Source organism: Polistes fuscatus, unplaced genomic scaffold (genome assembly GCF_010416935.1).
Source record: "Polistes fuscatus isolate 324 unplaced genomic scaffold, CU_Pfus_HIC Scaffold17, whole genome shotgun sequence".
Classification (NCBI taxonomy): Eukaryota; Metazoa; Arthropoda; class Insecta; order Hymenoptera; family Vespidae; genus Polistes; species Polistes fuscatus.
Genome location: NW_025113075.1, coordinates 1831940 through 1851236, shown reverse-complemented (window position 1 = coordinate 1851236; position 19297 = coordinate 1831940). Strand labels below are relative to the sequence as shown.

At 28.6% G+C, this 19297-nt stretch overlaps 5 protein-coding genes across 11 annotated transcripts; 2 read left to right on the top strand and 3 right to left on the bottom strand.

The window, feature by feature from the left end:
• Positions 1 to 847: 847 nt before the first annotated feature.
• LOC122515386 (pre-rRNA 2'-O-ribose RNA methyltransferase FTSJ3) lies at positions 848 to 4554 on the bottom strand. The gene is made up of 6 exons (XM_043632717.1): positions 4488 to 4554; positions 3930 to 4393; positions 2888 to 3818; positions 2354 to 2797; positions 1860 to 2241; positions 848 to 1679 (listed from the first exon to the last, which is right to left on the bottom strand). The coding sequence occupies exons 1-6, from the start codon at positions 4552 to 4554 to the stop codon at positions 1424 to 1426; spliced, it is 2544 nt and encodes an 847-aa protein (XP_043488652.1). The 3' UTR covers positions 848 to 1423.
• A 509-nt stretch (positions 4555 to 5063) lies between these two features.
• Positions 5064 to 7487, top strand: LOC122515385 (palmitoyltransferase ZDHHC16A). 3 transcript variants are annotated; one of them, XM_043632714.1, is made up of 6 exons: positions 5064 to 5463; positions 5529 to 5676; positions 5888 to 6197; positions 6297 to 6487; positions 6566 to 6876; positions 6977 to 7487. In XM_043632714.1, the coding sequence occupies exons 1-6, from the start codon at positions 5417 to 5419 to the stop codon at positions 7062 to 7064; spliced, it is 1095 nt and encodes a 364-aa protein (XP_043488649.1). In that variant the 5' UTR covers positions 5064 to 5416; the 3' UTR covers positions 7065 to 7487. The 3 variants fall into 3 exon arrangements, with proteins under 3 accessions (XP_043488649.1, XP_043488648.1, XP_043488651.1); XM_043632713.1 differs by having other exon boundaries at positions 5070 to 5463; positions 6974 to 7487; XM_043632716.1 differs by lacking the exon at positions 5064 to 5463 and having other exon boundaries at positions 5585 to 5676; positions 5881 to 6197; positions 6974 to 7487.
• On the bottom strand, positions 7480 to 9644 carry LOC122515384 (serine protease snake-like). Of its 3 annotated transcripts, XM_043632711.1 has the most exons (6): positions 9172 to 9644; positions 9052 to 9084; positions 8581 to 8964; positions 8240 to 8510; positions 7914 to 8164; positions 7480 to 7847 (listed from the first exon to the last, which is right to left on the bottom strand). In XM_043632711.1, exons 1-6 carry the CDS (start codon positions 9260 to 9262, stop codon positions 7510 to 7512), a joined length of 1368 nt encoding a protein of 455 aa, XP_043488646.1. In that variant the 5' UTR covers positions 9263 to 9644; the 3' UTR covers positions 7480 to 7509. The 3 variants fall into 3 exon arrangements, with proteins under 3 accessions (XP_043488646.1, XP_043488645.1, XP_043488647.1); XM_043632710.1 differs by having other exon boundaries at positions 8581 to 9084; XM_043632712.1 differs by lacking the exon at positions 9052 to 9084 and having other exon boundaries at positions 9327 to 9644.
• An 868-nt stretch (positions 9645 to 10512) lies between these two features.
• Positions 10513 to 13595, top strand: LOC122515383 (spermine oxidase-like). Its single transcript, XM_043632709.1, has 9 exons — positions 10513 to 10609; positions 11193 to 11562; positions 11654 to 11897; positions 12022 to 12235; positions 12357 to 12587; positions 12680 to 12805; positions 12888 to 13090; positions 13151 to 13271; positions 13352 to 13595. The coding sequence occupies exons 2-9, from the start codon at positions 11340 to 11342 to the stop codon at positions 13469 to 13471; spliced, it is 1482 nt and encodes a 493-aa protein (XP_043488644.1). The 5' UTR covers positions 10513 to 10609; positions 11193 to 11339; the 3' UTR covers positions 13472 to 13595.
• Positions 13596 to 13953: 358 nt separating this feature from the next.
• Positions 13954 to 19263, bottom strand: LOC122515382. Of its 3 annotated transcripts, none has more exons than XM_043632706.1 (13): positions 19200 to 19263; positions 19033 to 19119; positions 18656 to 18824; positions 18267 to 18528; positions 17946 to 18156; positions 17554 to 17799; positions 17334 to 17465; positions 17038 to 17237; positions 16842 to 16965; positions 16660 to 16766; positions 15685 to 15845; positions 14399 to 15606; positions 13954 to 14259 (listed from the first exon to the last, which is right to left on the bottom strand). In XM_043632706.1, exons 2-13 carry the CDS (start codon positions 19066 to 19068, stop codon positions 14131 to 14133), a joined length of 2985 nt encoding a protein of 994 aa, XP_043488641.1. In that variant the 5' UTR covers positions 19069 to 19119; positions 19200 to 19263; the 3' UTR covers positions 13954 to 14130. The 3 variants fall into 3 exon arrangements, with proteins under 3 accessions (XP_043488641.1, XP_043488643.1, XP_043488642.1); XM_043632708.1 differs by having other exon boundaries at positions 19033 to 19077; positions 19164 to 19213; XM_043632707.1 differs by having other exon boundaries at positions 19188 to 19206.
• Positions 19264 to 19297: the final 34 nt, after the last annotated feature.

Sequence of the window (19297 nt, the reverse complement as noted above, 5' to 3'; positions counted from 1 at the left end):
TGTGGGGGGGGGATGAGATTAGGGTATTAGGGTAAAGGGAAGGGGGAGAGTGAAATAGGGTAGACAGGTGGGTAGTTACGATAGTAAATACGTCTTAATATTATCCTCGTGTTGTGCTTCTCCTTCCTTCCTTCCTTCCTTTCTTCTTTTCTTCTTTCCTTCCTTCCTTCCTTTCTTCCTACGTCGTTTCAAACGATGCCGATGATGCGATTCTCTTCTATCGTATAACTTTGTTGCACACCACGTACGCAACTTAGCGTAATACTTCGCTATCTGATTATTTTTAATTGCAATTTGATTTTATCTACGCATATGAGAATGGGAGTTGGATTGATAGGCGATCGGGATTGGTCGACATTGTTTTTTTTTCTTTTTTTTTTGCTTTTTGATTAATTAATTTAAATGTTCTGATAATTATGACAGTTGAATTGTAAGTTAGATAATTATAAAAATTAGTTTACTGTCATGATTATTAGCATAAATGAACACAATCGTGTTTATTTAACCCTTTCTTTATAGCATGCTTCGATGAAACGAGTATAAATTTTATAGATATTTATAATACATAAGTATCGTCAAATTGATGCGACACTTATATGGGTCGCTAGTAACGAAAGGGTTAAATACAAATAAAATAAAATATTATATTTATGGGAAATTATAATAATCATTCGCAGACTAATTAACTAATTAAATTAAATTTCTAATAGATCCTAAAAAAATGATAAAAAAGAAAAATTGTATAAAGATATTCTTTCTTTAATTGAAAAAAAAAAGAAAAGAAAAAAAAGCAAGGAAAAAAAATAGGACGGCGCTACGTGACATATTCTACAAACACATATATATATATATATAATACATATGTGTTCATTCTATACTTCTACTTCTAGAATAGTCATATACATAGAGACACGTACGACGAAAGTATCCTAAAATAAATCAAGGTCGTATTTGACCGAATGCCGAGAAGAGTATCGGCCCTCCACGCTATAATCTCATTTTAATTATTAATAAACGGTTGAATTAATGCGACCAGATAATTGTTATCTAATGTAATTAAAAAAAAAAAAGAAAAAAGATAAAATTATTTATAAATCATATTTATTAAACGATAACGCATGGCTTGCGAAATTTGGTCTGATTGAAATTTCGTGTCAAGCCAAAGAAAAAGTGCATGCAGTTAAGGTCAAGGTCGAGTATCTGTAATGGCTTGTTGACACCACTCGTTCGTTTTATACTTAAATATTGCATGTATATACAAGAAATGTGTCTTTGTATAAATGAAATTACGCTTTACTTTCCAAGCGTATTTTAAGATCTTGTAAAAACAACTATATATATTACAAATGAATAATTTCATTAAAAATTTCATTTGTAATGTATCATTGGAGATACAAAAAAAGAAAAACAATTGTATATACAATTATTTAAATTTCTTTCCCTTTCCCACTCTAGATTTTCCCCTAGGTGCTTTACCACCGTGACCCTTTGTTTTACCTCGTCCTTTCGTTTTTTCTTTACTTTTAGCTGCTCTCAAATCTTTCTTCATTCTAGGATCAACCATTTTGTATCTGCCCTTTACTCCTGATGGCCTTACTGCTCTCTTTTGTGTGGAGTGCTTTTTCGCGACTACGTACGTCACTTCCTTCTTTGGTTCTTGATGAGCTTTCTTATATATGCTATTTATAACAAACAAAAATTCATTAATAAATATCTACAATTATTGCATCTACAAAATTCAATCGAATATATTTAAATATTTTTAAATAAAAATGTATATTAAATTGTGGGGTTAATATATATATAAATTAATATGAAATAAAACATGCCAATTAATGTAATTTTTTATGCAGACTTACGATCTGACTTGTCGTGCTTTCTCTCCTTCACTTAATTCAGTATTCTCCATTAAATTTTCCACCTTCTTCTTAGCTTTTTCAAATTTACGCATCGCACGTTTCTTCTTCCTCGCCTTAGCCTCCAAAACCTTTCTGATCGGCCTAACATTGAGATCTTCGACTTTCTTTTGATATTCTTTTACGAGTTCCTTCGGTACAGGTGCATCTTTCTTCATGTGCATCTCTTCGTCTTGTATAAACCAATCTGGTAAATTAGTATCATTAAAGGCATATCTGTTCCAAGCACCGTCGATTAAATCTCGTCGAGCTTTCTTTGATTGAACCATAAGAGAACCCAACGCCAGATCTTGCACCGATAATTTTCTTTTCTTCACTTTTTCAGCTGAGAGAGAGAGAGAGAGAATAATAAAAAATTATATATATATATGAAAAAAATAACTATGAAGATAAGTATCATATATTAATTTATAAATAGATTTATTTATTTGACTTACTAGTATATTCTTTCGACACTATTTCGAAACCGTCCTTTCCTCCTATCTTCTTATCTTGTTCATTTGGCGCCATCATTTCTTCCACGTCGTAGTTAGAATCCGTATCGTCGCTCTCAACGTTTGGGTCCACATTGGTGCCATCATCGTCACCATCCTCTTGTTCCATTTCTTTGCTTTCTTCTCCCACAATTTTGCCACCCTTTTTCTTATAAGTTTCAATCATTTTGTCTAATTCAAAATCTTCATCCTTCTCGTCCTCCAAATTTTTAAACACATCTTTCTCGAACCATAACTGGGCTCTGTGAATTCTTTTAGTTTTTTTATCTCTATGATCGAGATCAGTTAACAATGGATTGGTTTCTTCGTCGTCTTCAATCTCTGTTGCCTTTTTTTTACGTTTTTTCTTGTCATTCTTATCTTCTTCATCTTCTGACGAACTGAAACCTAAAACATAAACGTGAATAATAAATCAAATTGATTAATTAGTTGTATATATTATCTATGAAAGTAATTATTATATGTATATATTAATACCTAATCCAGATTTGTCGCTGTCTGTATTTTCATCATCAGATTTTTCAGACTCGCTATCATCTGATTTGTAAAACAACCCAGAACTATCCAAATGTCCTTTATCCTTTTCGTATGCTATCTTTTTTGGTTTCCTTTTATCTTCATCAGAATCATGATCACTTTCCGCTACAAAATCAGGACTTTGATCCGTAACGGTTGTCAATGCTTCATGGGTTTTGATTTGGGTTAAGCTGAACATATCATCTCCTTCCAATTTGGGTCCTTCATCTCCTTTGTGAATCATTTTAAGATTCAAACGTTCGTTCAACTTTTGTCTTTCCTTGGCCACTTTTTTTTTCTTCCGTTTCAATTCTTTCTGTTCTTCGGCACGAACCTTTTCTATTTCATTCATAATTTTTTTATCTTCCAAATCTTCTAGTTCGTCAACAGTTAAAGGCATGGTTGGTTCTTCCGTCTTTTCTTCTTCTACGTCTTTTGATTCCAATTTGGATTCGACAAATATTTTTCTCATAGCTTTCCACCAATTAATTAACAATCGTAATTCTTTACGACCAAGTACTTTGATATCTTTACAACATTCTTTTATTTCCTTCGTTGTTTTTTCGTGATTTTCTATTTCATCGTCGTTTAATATTATTGCAGATGTTTTTTGTAATGCTTCTACCGCACTTTCATAATTGAGAAAATCTTTTACAGAAATTGGATGATACAATGTGTAATCATTTTCTGGATATCCTTCGGCCTTCGCTTTCTTCTGTTTTTCTGGATGAAAGACATCCAACTTGTTCGAAGGTTCTAATTGTAATTCTGAGAATACATATTTTGGATCTAAAAATTTGGGATCTATCTTGTCAGGTGCAATATAATGTTGACAGACTACAAAAATTTCAGCTGATTCACTACGAGAAGCTTGAGGTTTTGTTGCGTGTACCTGCAAAAGAAAAATAATTAATCAATTAATTTATTTATAATATATATATAAAATGTTAACGCATACCAATTATTTAACAATTATTACTTATTTATTTTAACAGCTATTTACCTTCTTGAACAATTGTTTAAATACCCAGATCAATGGATTATAATCTTTCGATCTGAATACTTTAGTAATAAACCATCCGCCAGGTCTCAAAAATTGTGTGGCTACTTTAACAGCGTGTAAAGTTAAAACTGCTTGTTGATACGCATCGTGTAACCAATTTTTACCAACATTGGGTGCTCCATCATTTAGAACGATATCTGCTTTCCAAGTTTTTAATTCACGTGTTATTGCAACTCTACATTTGTCCGTTGTAATATCTTCGACTAAACTAATACAACCGGGTATCGGTTTGATGGGAAACAAGTCTACGCCTATTACTACAGATGACATTGGCATATTTTGTCGTGCCACTTGCATCCACCCACCAGGGGCTGCACACAAATCTATGCATACTCGAGATTTTTGGAGAAACTCGAATTTACGATTAAGTTGAATTAACTTGAAAGCGGCACGTGATCTGTAACCTAAAAATTAATGCAAAGAAAAAAGAAGAGATTAATTTTGTAATTTTTTAAGTATATAAAAATAGTACATAATAATATTTAAAAATTTATATACCTGTTTCTTTGGCTAGTTGATAATATTTATCCTTCCTCTGCTTTCCAATTTTCCCTTTTTTACCCATTTTGAGGATTGAAAAATATTTCTAACTAAATAACAAATAAATTAAATTTTAATTTTTCTTCTAGCACAATTTTATTTTTTTCTTATAATTTAATTTATTCACTATTAATTAAACACAATTAATAAAGAGGTTATAACATGCGGTTCCAAGCGCGCCGATTGCAAACATAACCTTTATAAAATGATTTTTCAAAACAGAATACGACATAACCCAAAGACGGAACGAACTGAAGTGAGTGGAACAGTACGATAATCGAAAGTGTAGACATAATCGATTGTTGTCATTTTTGATATTACTCGAACTTCTGTATCGATTTTTCTTAAGTCGATAATAACAAAATTAAATCTTAGAAAATACACAATCAAACCTATGCATGGAAATATTTTTAAAATTTACATATAAAAATTAATTCTTTCTAAAAAAATCAATCTATTAATATTTCAATTTAAAAATAATATTATGAATTAATTTTTATATTTAAAAAAAGAATTTTATTGGTTTAAACGCCACCTGACCTTGTAGATAAAGAATTAAAAACGTAGGCAGTATTTTACGTTAAAATTTGGAACCTGTGATTAGAACTTTCAACAGTATAGAATTAAAAATATGTTTTTATTTATTTAGTATACTTAAATTTCATTTCAATATTTTGTCTTAAATCACAACAATCAAAAAGTTGTACAGTGTAATTAAATACTATACTAGAATACAAAATTTTATATGAATGTACAAAAGATATTTCATCAAAATGGAATTAATGTATCATAGATTTATCTACATATTGAAAATAAAAATTTAAATAATGTTTTTAATATTTCATTATTAATATTTAATATTAATAAAAACTAGTATCAAAGAAAAAATGGCGAGAATTCAATGGTCTTTGAGACAAGCACCTAGGCAAATAAGGTACAATTATTTAAATAAAATAATTGCTTTAAGTGAAACATTAAATGAATGATTTTCTATTTAAGGCTGAATATAAAGAAAAAATGGTGGCGTTTACAATTAACATGTAAATCATTATTTTATAATGACTTTTTGGATTGGAGTTACGTGTGTGATATACTCTTGGAACCAATGTTTTGGTTTGTTGAAAATTTTACTGCCTGTTTAGGACCAGTAAGTTTTTCCTTTTGATTTTATCTATTTCAAAATAGAAAGATCATGCGAATATACAGTAGATGATCAGTTGATGAACTATTCGACAAGCAAACATTGTCTTTGAATTGATTATATTAGTTAACCGATCACTCATTGTATAAATTTCATGATTTATATTTAAATATCATTTAGTGTTCACAATATATTTACTAAACTTCACAGCCTTTAGGTATGTGTAGTAATGGTAGCTTTATTAAAAGTATGCATTGTATGCATTGCATATTGGATTGGGTTACCTTATTGGTGGGAAAAGAGCCCACTAGCAACAGTATTTTTACTACTAATTGGAAATTGGCTTCTTATCAATGTATGTTTCCACTACTACATGGGTGTAAATGTACCAGCAGGATATCCACCGCAGGGCGGTCTTATTCCTGAGGCTGTGAGTATTTGTAAAAAGTGTATTAAACCTAAACCTCCTAGAACGCATCACTGTTCTATTTGTAACAAATGCGTGCTCAAGATGGATCATCATTGCCGTATCCTTTCTGAATATTCAAATATATTTATATAATATAAAATAAAAAAAACAGTACCTCTGCATAGAAGTTATATAAATTTCTTAACTATATTTATAGCATGGCTAAATAATTGTGTCGGTCATTATAATCACAGACACTTTTTTCAATATATGGCTTTTACCGTTGTTGGAATTTTATTCATTATGATATTTGGAATAGAAATAGCATATCAAGAATTTTTTCCAGCACACGAAGCTGATCTAGATGGTCATCCAGTTCGTATTAACAATACGGAGATCATTCCTGTGGTATATTTTTACATTATATATTAGAAAATTTGTTTTTGCTATTAAAATAATTACCAATAAAAGAAATATGTTTTTCAGGCAGAATCGTTAGATCATTTATCCAAAGAAGAGATAGCAGAAATTGCTAAACAAGCTGCCGAGAATAAAGAAAAGGAATGGAGACGTAGACTAATAGTTTTTGCAGCTTTAATTTGTGTAGCTACGTTTACAGCTCTGGGAGCACTTACATGGTGGCATGCAGGTCTTATTACAAGAGGAGAAACTAGCATTGAGGCACGCATTAATAGCACTGAAACAAAAAAATATAAAGAGCTTGGAAAATCATATCAAAATCCTTATAATTTTGGACCGAGGGAAAATTGGAAATTATTTTTAGGCATTGTTAAAAGGTAATATTATTAAAACAATTTAGTATTATATTTTTATCTATTTATATATTTATTTATTTATTTATTTATTTAATATACCACCTAAATTTTTTTTCAGAAGTTGGTGGTATGTTTTGTTTCCTTCAACTCATGGGCCATATGGAGATGGTCTTACGTGGAAAACGATACACGATAATAAAATATCTTGAGTTTAAAATTGAAACAATCCTGAAGAGAATGTGATGTTGTAATTATCTTTTAAATGTTTCTCCGGTGTCTACCATATGATTCTTATTCCTATGAGATTCTAGTCAAACTATACATTTATGTGCACGATATCGATGATCATGCATTTAAATACACAAAATATTCGATAGTTGTTATACAATGCAACATCTGTTTTTTTTTATATACACGTATATATATATATATACATATTTCCTAAATCACTGCAGATATAAATATCATCGTTCATAATTATATATTTACTTTTTCAATGAAAGTATGTCCTTTTCCAATATATATATATAAAAAAAAAAAGTAAATGAAAAAAAGTAATACAGATAAAGACAATGTAATCCGTCTAAAATTTATCAGTTATTTGAATAAATTAAATTTTTTACCTTTTGTAAGATATCACAATATTCATTAAAGCTACTCTGGCCAGACAATATCCTCTATCCAATTAAGATAATATGAGACTCTTGTATACACACCAGGTGAATTTAAAATCGCGCAACCTTCGCCAAAACTTGTAATTCCAATAACTTGGTAAAGACATGAATATCTTGGATGTAGTATTTGTAAAGGTCCACCAGAATCTCCTTGGCAAGTATCTTTAATATCACCTGTACTATTAAGTTCACCCGCACATATCATACTAGGTGTTATACCATCTGGGATTACAAAGGTGCTATTATATCTTAACGAACATGCAATATTACTTATCATATCAAGTTCTGCTTTTCGCAATTTTTTACTCGGTTCACCAACTAAAAATTGTTAAATTTATGATAGATGATAAAATTACTTAAATATTAAATATACCATAAACTTACGAAATTCTGTAGCACCCCAGCCGCTAACCCAAGCTTTTGAGCATAACTTATCGTACTGTTGATAGAGACACGCTGGTCTGATTAAAGTACTAAATTCAACAGCTTTTTGTAATTTAATAAGAGCTATGTCTGCGTACACTACAGGAGGCTTGTAAAATGGATGTCGTATTATTCTTTCTATATGAATCATAATTCCAGACTTCTTATCCCCCATATTATGAAGACCAAATCTCACAACATTTGGACCACCGCTATAACATTAAATATTACAACATGTAATCGACAATGTTATATAAAGAAATGTTATATATAGAAAAATAATTTACTTTGGCCCATGAGAGCAATGTGCAGCTGTAAGTACCCAATAAGGTGAAATTAATGTGCCCCCACAGATAAACATAACAGATCCGTCCTCTAGTATTTTCTCTAATGCAGTCATATGAGGAAATTCACCAGGTTTTGCAATCTTACCGCCAGTTATAAGTGGGTCAGATCTTATGCATTGTTTATTTTCTACTCGGGTAACTTGTGGATTTGTACCAACTAAAGATTGTACTTCCGATAAAACCAGAAATTGTTCATTGTATTCTTCGCATTCTATAATATATTTTATTTATTAGTAACATTAAAATCAATAATAAATCTTGTTCCGTTAAAATAAACTTACTAATATCCGACTTCGTTCTAGTAATGTATTCGAAGTTCGAAGTTTCTAAACATTTAGATTGATTTTGAGGAGGATTTAAAACTTTTTCCTTATTATTATTAACTATATTGGTAATATTAGAAATATTTCTTCGATTAGGAATATTTTTTCGATTAGGAATATCCATTGTGGTAGACATATTAGTAAATAAGTTAAAATTATTCTCTAGTTTGTTAAAAGAAGGTGCTGAAGTAGATGTAATTGCTGAATTAAAGAAAGGATTATGACTGTACGATATACTATTTATGGCATTCATTGTTTCATTATTTTTCATTAATAATGAATTATTTTCTGAATTAAGTCCACTGATATTAAACGATAAATGCATACTTTGCGAAAAAGCATCTACAAGAAATGGGTTGTTACGATAAGCATTAGTTATATTTTCTTCAAAAAAAGGATTATGAATATTTAAAGTCACATGATAGGAACCATTGTTCATTTTTTCCAACATAATGGAAGAATCTAAAAATATTAAAAAATATCTATTCATTATTTTTATCTATGTAGTTTTATAAATTAAATGCATGTATATAATAATAAATAATTAACCTGGATTTTTGGAAGATGTTACATTGTTCCTCGTAAACAGCAGATTAAAAACAAGGATGAAATATAAACGTATTGATAGAAATATCATCATTGTAAAATAAACATTAAACGACTAAAGAATACGTACATCAAAGTTCAATAATAATGATAATAACTTTTTAAAGCGAGGTAATAAGCCAAGTGCCAATGCCAAGTCAATAGAAAGATAAAGCGAAGATACATCTTGATCGATCTATTCTTTTCTTTTTCTTCTCTAGTACTTTATCTCTTATATTCAAAGATTATCGTTAAACTATATATATACATATGTATATATATGCGAATCATTTTCAAACGATGATGTATATACATAATTATTTAGTAATTACTACACGTATTTCTGAAAAGAGATTTATTTTTGTATTATTCTTAGGAAATTGTCACATTCATGAATATTTGAGATTAACGAAAAAATAACTTTCATTTTCTTTTTTCTATAATAAATGTAAAGAAAAGAAAGGTGTAGAAAAAATATATTAATTATTTGTAATAATATAAATGATTGTTACTTCTTATATACATATATATATATTATTTTCTTAATTCTTATATATAAAACATTTGTTCTTACATTTTAATATACATACATTTATTATGTATAGAAAATATCACTATTAAAATATTAAGGTTATGTTTAATAATTATTTGTAATCATATAAATGATTAAATAATATGAATGATTATTTTTATTAATTAAACATCGAGCTATTCTTTTTCTAATATAAATTTGAGAATTTTTAATTAGAAATTTATACAAAATAATAATCTACTGTACCAAAAATGTTGACAACTGCAACCACGATGAAAACTATGTATCCGTAGTAACGAAAGGGTTAAACATAACTATCTCTTAAATGAGAAACTCAATGTTATTTATCTTAATTTAAAAAGTTTCTTTTAACTCTAGATATCACTATCACACACACACACACGCACATATCGATTATTATATTAAGAATAAAGCATTAAATAATAATTAGTATTAAATCGGATTACAAATACAGATAAAAAGATGATTCATTTATATTATCTGATTATTATTATTATTATATTCTATCTATTTCATAAGCCCCTGCGATTAGGCAACCGATAATACACGTAAGATAAACGTAAATCGAAAATTAGGCACTAATTTATATTAAATGAATATTTGCGCTGAAATTTATTTAATATAATTATTTATAATTTAGTATATTGTAATATTAAATGTTAAATTGTTAATGGGGGAATAAATGGATTAATAATATTCTTTAAATCGGTGCTTTAATGATCGTTCCCTTAAATTCGGAGAGGGGAAGTGACGTCAAATAAACATGAAAAGCTTCATTAACTTTCACAGAACACCGTTTAGTATTCTTTTCGTACTCGTCGAACGAGCAACGTAGCTCATTCTTTTCCAGTTAGTATACTTCATTCATTTATTATTTTGTTTAATTAAAATTTATTTTTAACAATATTTCACTAAATTAATTAAATTAAAATATTTAAATAACAAAAAAAAAAAGTTTTTCGAAATAATTGGTGTAGTTTCAAAATATAATTTTAATTTATTTAAACAATATTTCACGTTCACGTATATTATATTAAACTAATATTTAAATAATAATAAAATTATTTAAATAATAATAAAATTATTTAAATATTAAGACACGAATAAAAGATGGTAATTTTAAAATCACTTTAAATCAGTTCATAGTTTTCTCAAATAACAAATAAATCTATTGAACTATCTTTACTAAACTTTTTTTACTTAATGTAATCTGTTCTATACACTTTATAAATATTGAATGCTTTTATTTTTTTTTAACACATTCTGTATATTCATTAATATTTAAATAATATCTTTAATTACTTATTTAACTACAAATTACTAGATTACGTAAGAATAATCTCTCTCTCTCTCTTTCCGTTTAACTGTTTGCCCTTTAACCGAAGATAAATAGACTCGAGCATAACAATGTTTTTTAAATTTAAAATTGCAGATAAAAAAGTTCAACCGATAATACAAGTCTATAAAATACTTCATTAATAATCAGTACAATCCTATTCTGATTATCACTAATTCCGTTAAAAGTATGAACAATAACTAGTGTCCGTGATTTTGTATTTAAATCAACGTTTACTGTACAATGTATTCAGCAATGTTCTTAAAAATATTATATATATTGTTATTGTTCAATCGTTTGATTGGCAATTTCGTTAATTGTCAACATTCGCCGAGAATCGTTATCGTTGGTGCTGGTACTTCTGGTATCGCAGCAGCTTCGAAATTATACGAAAATGGATTAGAAAATATTGTAATCCTAGAAGCACAAGACAGAATTGGTGGACGTGTTCACACTACACAATTTGGTATATATATATATATATGTAATTTTAATTTACTATGTTATCAGAGTTAAATAATAATAATTATTATTATTATATATATTATTTTTTTTAGGTGAATACGTAATAGATCTCGGTGGACAATGGGTACACGGACAAAAAAATAATATTGCATACGAATTGGCTGCACCTCTTGATTTGTTGGAAAATTCAACTTGGCATTCGGCTATGTTTGATTCTACGGGAGCAAAGATTGATGATCAAATTTTCACAGATACCATGAATCTTTATGAACATGCTTTCGATAATATCAATATATCTGATTCTAACATTTCTGCTGGTGAATTTTTGGAACAAAAGTATATATCATATATTATTGTATTCTTTTTTCTTTTTTTCTTTTTTATAATCATTTATATTTACCGAGTAATTAAATGTAACGTTAAGTTTAATTTGTAAATTTGAATAACAATTGCGTTTCAGATTCGACGATTACTTTAACAACCATCCAGAAATAAATGCAACTCTTCAGAATGAATTATTATCATTCTACAATTTAGTAGAATGTTCATTTTCTGCATCAGACACCTGGTACGAGCCATCGGTTAATGGAGAAATAGAATATGAAATGTGCGAGGGAAATCTTTCTATTAATTGGAAGAAACGTGGATATAGTACAATTTTAGATATTCTAATGGTAAAAACGTTTCTATATATTACGCGTGAATTTATATTTTAATTTTATTTGATTATTTATATATACGCGTGCTTATGCAGAATACGAGATATAAATGAGATATATTTGTTATTATTTTCAGAAAAGATATCCAGATCCGAGCAAAGAATTGCCAATTATCAACAAAACACTTCTTAATTCAGAAGTAATTAATATCGATTATTCGGGAAATGATTCTATTAAAATTCGAACTAATACGGAAGAATATTTAGCGGATCATGTTATAATGACACCATCTTTGGGTGTATTGAAAGCAGATTATAAAACTTTGTTTACTCCTTCTTTGCCGGAATCCAAAATTACAACTATCAATGTATAAAATATTTATTTCTCTTTCTTTCTTTTTTTTTTTTTTTTAAATAATTTATATACTCATTATTGATAATAATTTTCTAATTTTTATAGGGTCTCGCTTTTGGTACCGCTTGTAAAATATTTCTTCATTTTGACGAGCCCTGGTGGGAATCTAATTTAAATTGGAGATTCAGTTTTCTCTTCAACGAAACTTATAAAAACGAATTAGAAAACGATGTACGTAAATAGAATATAAGTGCATTTACTTTTTTTTATAATGCATATTTAATATTATATATTATGCATTTTAATTATTTAGCCGGACAAAAAATGGATTACGAATACGACGTTCTTTGGTAGTGTAGAAAATAAACCTCATTTATTACTCGGTTGGGTAACGCCGAAAGGATGCCGTTCCTTGGAGACGCTTCCCGATGACAAAGTTCTTGAAACTTCCATGGAAATGTTACACACTTTTCTGGGGAAACATTATAATATTACAGAACCTAACGCAATAATAAGGTATTCTCGATAAATTTCTTTTTTTAAATAACACAATTTCTCATCGATATGATTTTTCAGGAGTAATTGGACGCACAACAAACATTTTCGTGGAACTTATAGTTTTCGAAGTCTTGAATCTGAAAAAGTACAAGCAACGGCGGAAAAACTTTCAGAACCTATAATTAAAAATCAACGTCCCGTACGTGTGACTAATAGTTTGTTATAATTATAAAAATACTGTTCGTTTTTAATTTTACGTTTATTTGTTTTTTTTTCCAGACGATTTTATTTGCGGGAGAAGCTACAAGCAAACGTTTCTATTCGACTGTACACGGTGCGATTGATTCTGGATGGAGGGAAGCGGATAGAATTATAAAACTCTATGCAGAAACTTTATAAATATATTACTTAACATTAAAATATATATATCTATATATATATATATATATATATATATATATATGTATATAAAAAACGTATGTACAGGTTTTGTGCTCCGAATAAACTTTTACATGAATTCAAATATTACGTTGTCCCATAAGTTCCTTGCTTTTTTTTTGATGCGACTTCAATAGACAATATTTGTTGTTTAAGGTTGATTTACTGTGTTATATACAAACCGTTCCACTCTATTACCTTCTTACATCTCTCAGGAAGCCTAATTATGCCCTCTTTCCAAAATTGTTAAAACTTACTTGCAAATGCTTCTTTTGGCTATCCATATTAAACGACGTAAAAAAAGATTTTAAAAGAGACTTTGTTAGCAACGAAACGTACTTTGAAAGAGCTGTGAGACGACTGAAATCGATGCCATAAATGGACAATAGATAATGGATTTGCGAAAGGGTGAATTTGATTCAAAACAAAAAAAACAAAAAAGATTAATTTGCCAAAAGGATTAATTTTGAATACAAGACTTACTAGTATTACATGCATTACTAGTAATACATTTTAGATAATAGAATCATTTTTGAAAATTTTATAAATACCTTTATATAGGTACGATTAATATATTTTAGAAAAAAAAAAAGAATAAATAAAAAAATAGAAAAGAAAAATTAAGTGTTAGTTACATGATATTTTAGAAATAGTTCAGCCTGTTTTATTCCAGTTTCATAAGCCCCATGCGCAGTGGAATAAAAAGTTTCATGCGTTGCTTCACCAGCAAACAACATTATTGGTAGAATCTATAATAAATAAAAAAATATAATAAAAGAAATAATAATAACAATCAAAAAGTAAATAAATAAAAGATATATTTTTTATAATATTACATATTTTCATACAGTTATCAATAAAAGAACTAATGAGATACTCATTGTTTACCTTAGAATCTTTTTCTTTTGTTCTACCGCCAATTGGTATTGCCAATGTAGCCGGGGTACAGTTTGTCTCATCGCACACTGGCGTAAGGCTACTGTAACCACCTCTTATATATCTATTCGAGGACCATGTCGTTCTAATACATCCTTTCGCATCAGGTATATTATAGTCTTTAAGAAAATGCCTAAGCAAGTTTGTACAACCGATTCCAACTTCTTCTTCGCTTATGCGTTCAATAAGAATGGCGGATTTTCCGCCGATCCACCCAAGTAATAAACCTCGATGACTTGGCAAAACATCGAAACCTGTAAGATCTTTAGCCCAGAGAGGTATAATTCCCTTACCGAATACATGTACTTTATTTTTTTCCCAAACAAATTGAAATCCTTTGGTTTCTGGTTCCCACCAAGGTTCACCAAAATTAAGATATATTTTATTTACCGTACCAAATCCCATACTTATTATCGACAAATAATGAGGCGTGGGTAAACGAGGTACAAACATTGTTTTGATATGATCTTTCAAATAACCAAGGGGACAGGTTATTATTACGCATTTTGCAGTAATGGTTCTTGAATTATCTAATACCAAAGTAATTGGCCTTTCAAATTGATCTTCAGTATATTGTTTCCAATGTACTAATTTTACAGCAGTATTTAAAAGTATGTTTTTAGAAGGTATATCTTTGCTAAAAACTTTTAACAATGATTCGTATCCAGACTTTATTGTAAGGTGTTCTGGACCACCAGCAACTTGGAAATTTCCGTACATTTTCACAGACAAATCATCTAACGTTACACAAGAATTGTCTATTGCAAGGTATCTAGTGGCCCACTCAAAAATTCCTTCCTTAAGTTCCCTTATCTCGAGTTCATCATTTGACTTCATTAAGTAATCATCAAATCGATTTCTCATCATCCTCCCAAGATTTGAAAACGCCGCTCCAGTTACTTTGTCGACGTTTCCACTTTCTTTTAATATATCATAGACAAAGTCTTTAATTTCTTGTACCAAATCATTATCGATTTTTTGCCCTTTATAAGTTATAAATGTACCATCTCCATCCTTATTTTGAATTTCGTATTCTATATCATTAGATTTGCAAAATTTAGCTAATTCGCTTTGATCGCCGTGTAAATATTGTGCGCCAAGTTCGATCCACTTGCCATCCATTAATTGGGAACTTATCCGTCCGCCAATATTTGGTTGAGCTTTTGAATTAATATATATAATATATAATTTATAATTATTTTTAATTCACAATATTCTGCTAAAATAAAAGCGCTCACCTTCTATTAGAAGATAATTTTTAAAATTAGCATCTTCTAAAGTTTTTGCAGCTGCTAACCCAGCAATGCCTGCCCCAATTATTGCAACATCTGGAGTAAACATCGGTTCTTTTTCCATAGCTTCTTTTATTGATAATTTTTCTAGCTCGTGTTGCGGATTCCTTAATCAATCATATATATTATATTATAAGCCATTATAATTGTAAGCTTAATTTGTAATATACGTTATCAAATTTTTTGCATTAATTTTATATTTACTTGATTGATTTATTACTCACAATAAATATAATCTATCTATTCTAACGTAATAACTTTAAATAATATTAATTCAATTATAATCAAAAAGATTATAATATATTAATATATTGAGAAGTAATATATACATATCTATGTGAAAATAAAAAAAAAAAGTAAGATGTATTATAAAATCTGTGCATCAAATATTATAATACCCTAGTAAAATATTCTAAGCATCAAGCAATATGACTAACACTACAATTTATTATTCATATGTATATACTTGTTATGTAGTAGTTTCTAATTGGAAAAACAAAGATACGTCCACAGTTTACCATAATCCATTCATTAGGAAGAACGTAGTTTTGGATTAAAGATGAGATTATAATTGCCTAAGAAAAAGCATGCATATCAATAAAAATAGAACACATTAATCGTTATAATACAGTAAGATGTTCATTTGTGCTATTTGATTCATATGAATTAAAGCTTATTAATGCGTTTCAGCTTTACTAATTTAATTATTACGCGCAAACACAGATTAATTAAAATTTTATTTTTAATAAATTTGAACAATCCGATATATGAAATATATAAAATAAAAATGAGCAATGTTAATCGTAGATTTGAAAAAATATAGCAGAGCATTCAGTCGAATTTTAAACCATAATGTAATAATGCAATGTGCAATAATAAATCTTCAAATATAGTTAATGATTATAGACAATTTATCCATACCAATAATAACAAATTATTCTTTCTGCTTCACGCATTCCACTTTCGATAGCTCCATGAGCAGTTCCAAAATAAGTATCATGAGTTGCTTCGCCAGCAAACATTAAAAGCTGAAACGTAATAAACAAAATTAATTGAAATAATTAAAAATGATCAAATATGATAATCTCAATATATTTACATACAGGTTTTTTTTTAGAAGACATAACTGGGTTAGCAAGATCACGTGGCATTATAGATTTTTTTTCAGATAGTTTGGTTGGAAAACTTAAAGATCCAAGAAAAAAAGGATCTGTGAACCATGCCGTTCTATAAATAACAATCAATGTAAAAAATATTGAAATAAATAAATTTGATTTTTATATTCATGATTTTAATTACCTTTTTACTTTAATTGGTTCTGGAATCGCATAGAGTTTTCCAAAAAAAGTTTCCAGCAATAAATGTAATCCTTCGATAAGTTCATCATCCATTAGCTCTTCTACCTCTAGAGCGCCTTCTCTCACAACCCAAGCACACAAAACATTAGGCTGATAATCTATCGTATAAAAAGCGAATACATCAAATATCCAATAGTACTTCTGTAAAAAAGAACATATTTCTTATTTATATACATAGAAATATAACTAAATAATATATTTAATAATAGAGACAAATTACATATGACTATAGCATACAGAACTAGTTTCTTCTAAAAATAGGTTCTTCTCTTCCATCGTCCAGGGGCAACAAAAAACAGAAACATCATCGTTCCACCAATGAGTTGAAAATTCGATGAATATTTTCTGTATAGTACCAAAACCTAAAGCCTGTACATAGATAATATTTCATTTAATATTAACTGTTACAAATATTTTCTTATAATAAAATATATATATATATTTATTTATATAATACCTCTATGGCATTTACATTTTTTTCAGGCAAACGAGGTTTAAACATCATTTTATATTTTTCTTTTAATACTCCCAAAGAAGGTGTGAATATAACATGGTCAGCTTTATATTTAAATAGCTCATCTTCATCAACTTTAACTGTAACGATGATATCATCAGGATTTGTGCAGTCGATATGGATTAATTCTTTGTCAAATCTAATTATTCCCATAATATCTAATGAATACTTAGTTTTAGGGATTCTGTTCTAAAATAAGAAAAAACAAGTTATAATGAATAAAATTTATATAAAACAAAAACCTTGAGAAATCAAAAAGAGAAACAAAAATACACACAAACGCACACAAGTAAAAATATACAAAACATGCATGTTTCCAATATTTTTTCACAAACCGCTAGACAATCAAGTATTCTTATGAAACCGCGTGATTTCCAGTTAAGATAATTGTCTCCTTGGCATTTCCAATAACTCTTTACACCTTTCCAATTAATATCATACCATGATGGTATACTTCGCCTGGCAGAATCTAATAGGTGTATCCACTGTATAAGAAGATCCTTTTCTGTTTGAGTACAATTGTTATCGTCACACCATTTGGACAACCTACAAACAAATATACCATTTGTTGTTGTCGTTGACTTTTTTTTCATTTTTTTCTTATATATATGATTTATAATTATTAAAATATTTATTAACTAGCGTTTCTTTCTTACTTTTCCATCATATAATCTCCGTAAGATCCAGGGATTTCCATCATTTCCTCAAAGCGTTCAGAAAAATTATAATATGCCTTTAAGATTCCAGTACAACGTTCTTGTTCAAATAAACTGCCATCGCATCTTCCAAATAAATATTGTTTAAAATTGTTCAATCCTTTGGAAGAAGAAAGCAATTGATGCGGATAAGCCATATTGTAAGCAATATTTCCATTTTCACCGTACACCCACTCTGCGCCCAAATCTATCACGTTATCTCCTAAATTTAAAAAGAGGAAAAATGCAAAATAACAAAAGATAGAAAAGCTAAAAAAGACCATTTGCATGTACAATACTTTGTCAAAAATAAATTATTAAATGTAAGATAAGAGGAATTTAATACTTGCCAAATAACGTGGTATATACTCTACCACCTACACGTTTATTAGCTTCAACTATCATAACATTTTTAAAACCAGATTTTAATAATGTACTAGCAGCTGCAATCCCAGCAAGTCCAGCACCAATTATTACTATTCTGGGTTCTAAACGCGATTTATCTGATTCAGTGAATTCCTTTTCAAAAAATCAAATCACAAAGAATTTCAATTATAAATAAATGTATAATGAGTAAATAATAAATTAATGTAATACTAGCATATCTGTATATGTATATATACTTTTCTAAAAATCTTATCAGTAAGTTATCTAATAAGTAAAGATCTTGATCAATGTATTAAACTATCTGATTATTAATTAAAAAAGATCTACTAAGTTGTTATACCTTAGATTCCTTTGATTGTATTCCACTATCCGCCATAATGGTTGACTTTGTATAATTAAAAAGAGTTTAATTTTTAACGTTATTACTCTGTAAACATGTATATACGTATATATATTATTAAGTTTACAGACCGTTGACAGTCAATGACACATTACCAAGTAGTTTACCTTCAGCGTGGGAAATTTAAATGTAGAGTCAAGGCCACTTTACATCCCTAATATATTTCGATATATCTCGAATTTAATATTCGATAATTGATACCGTC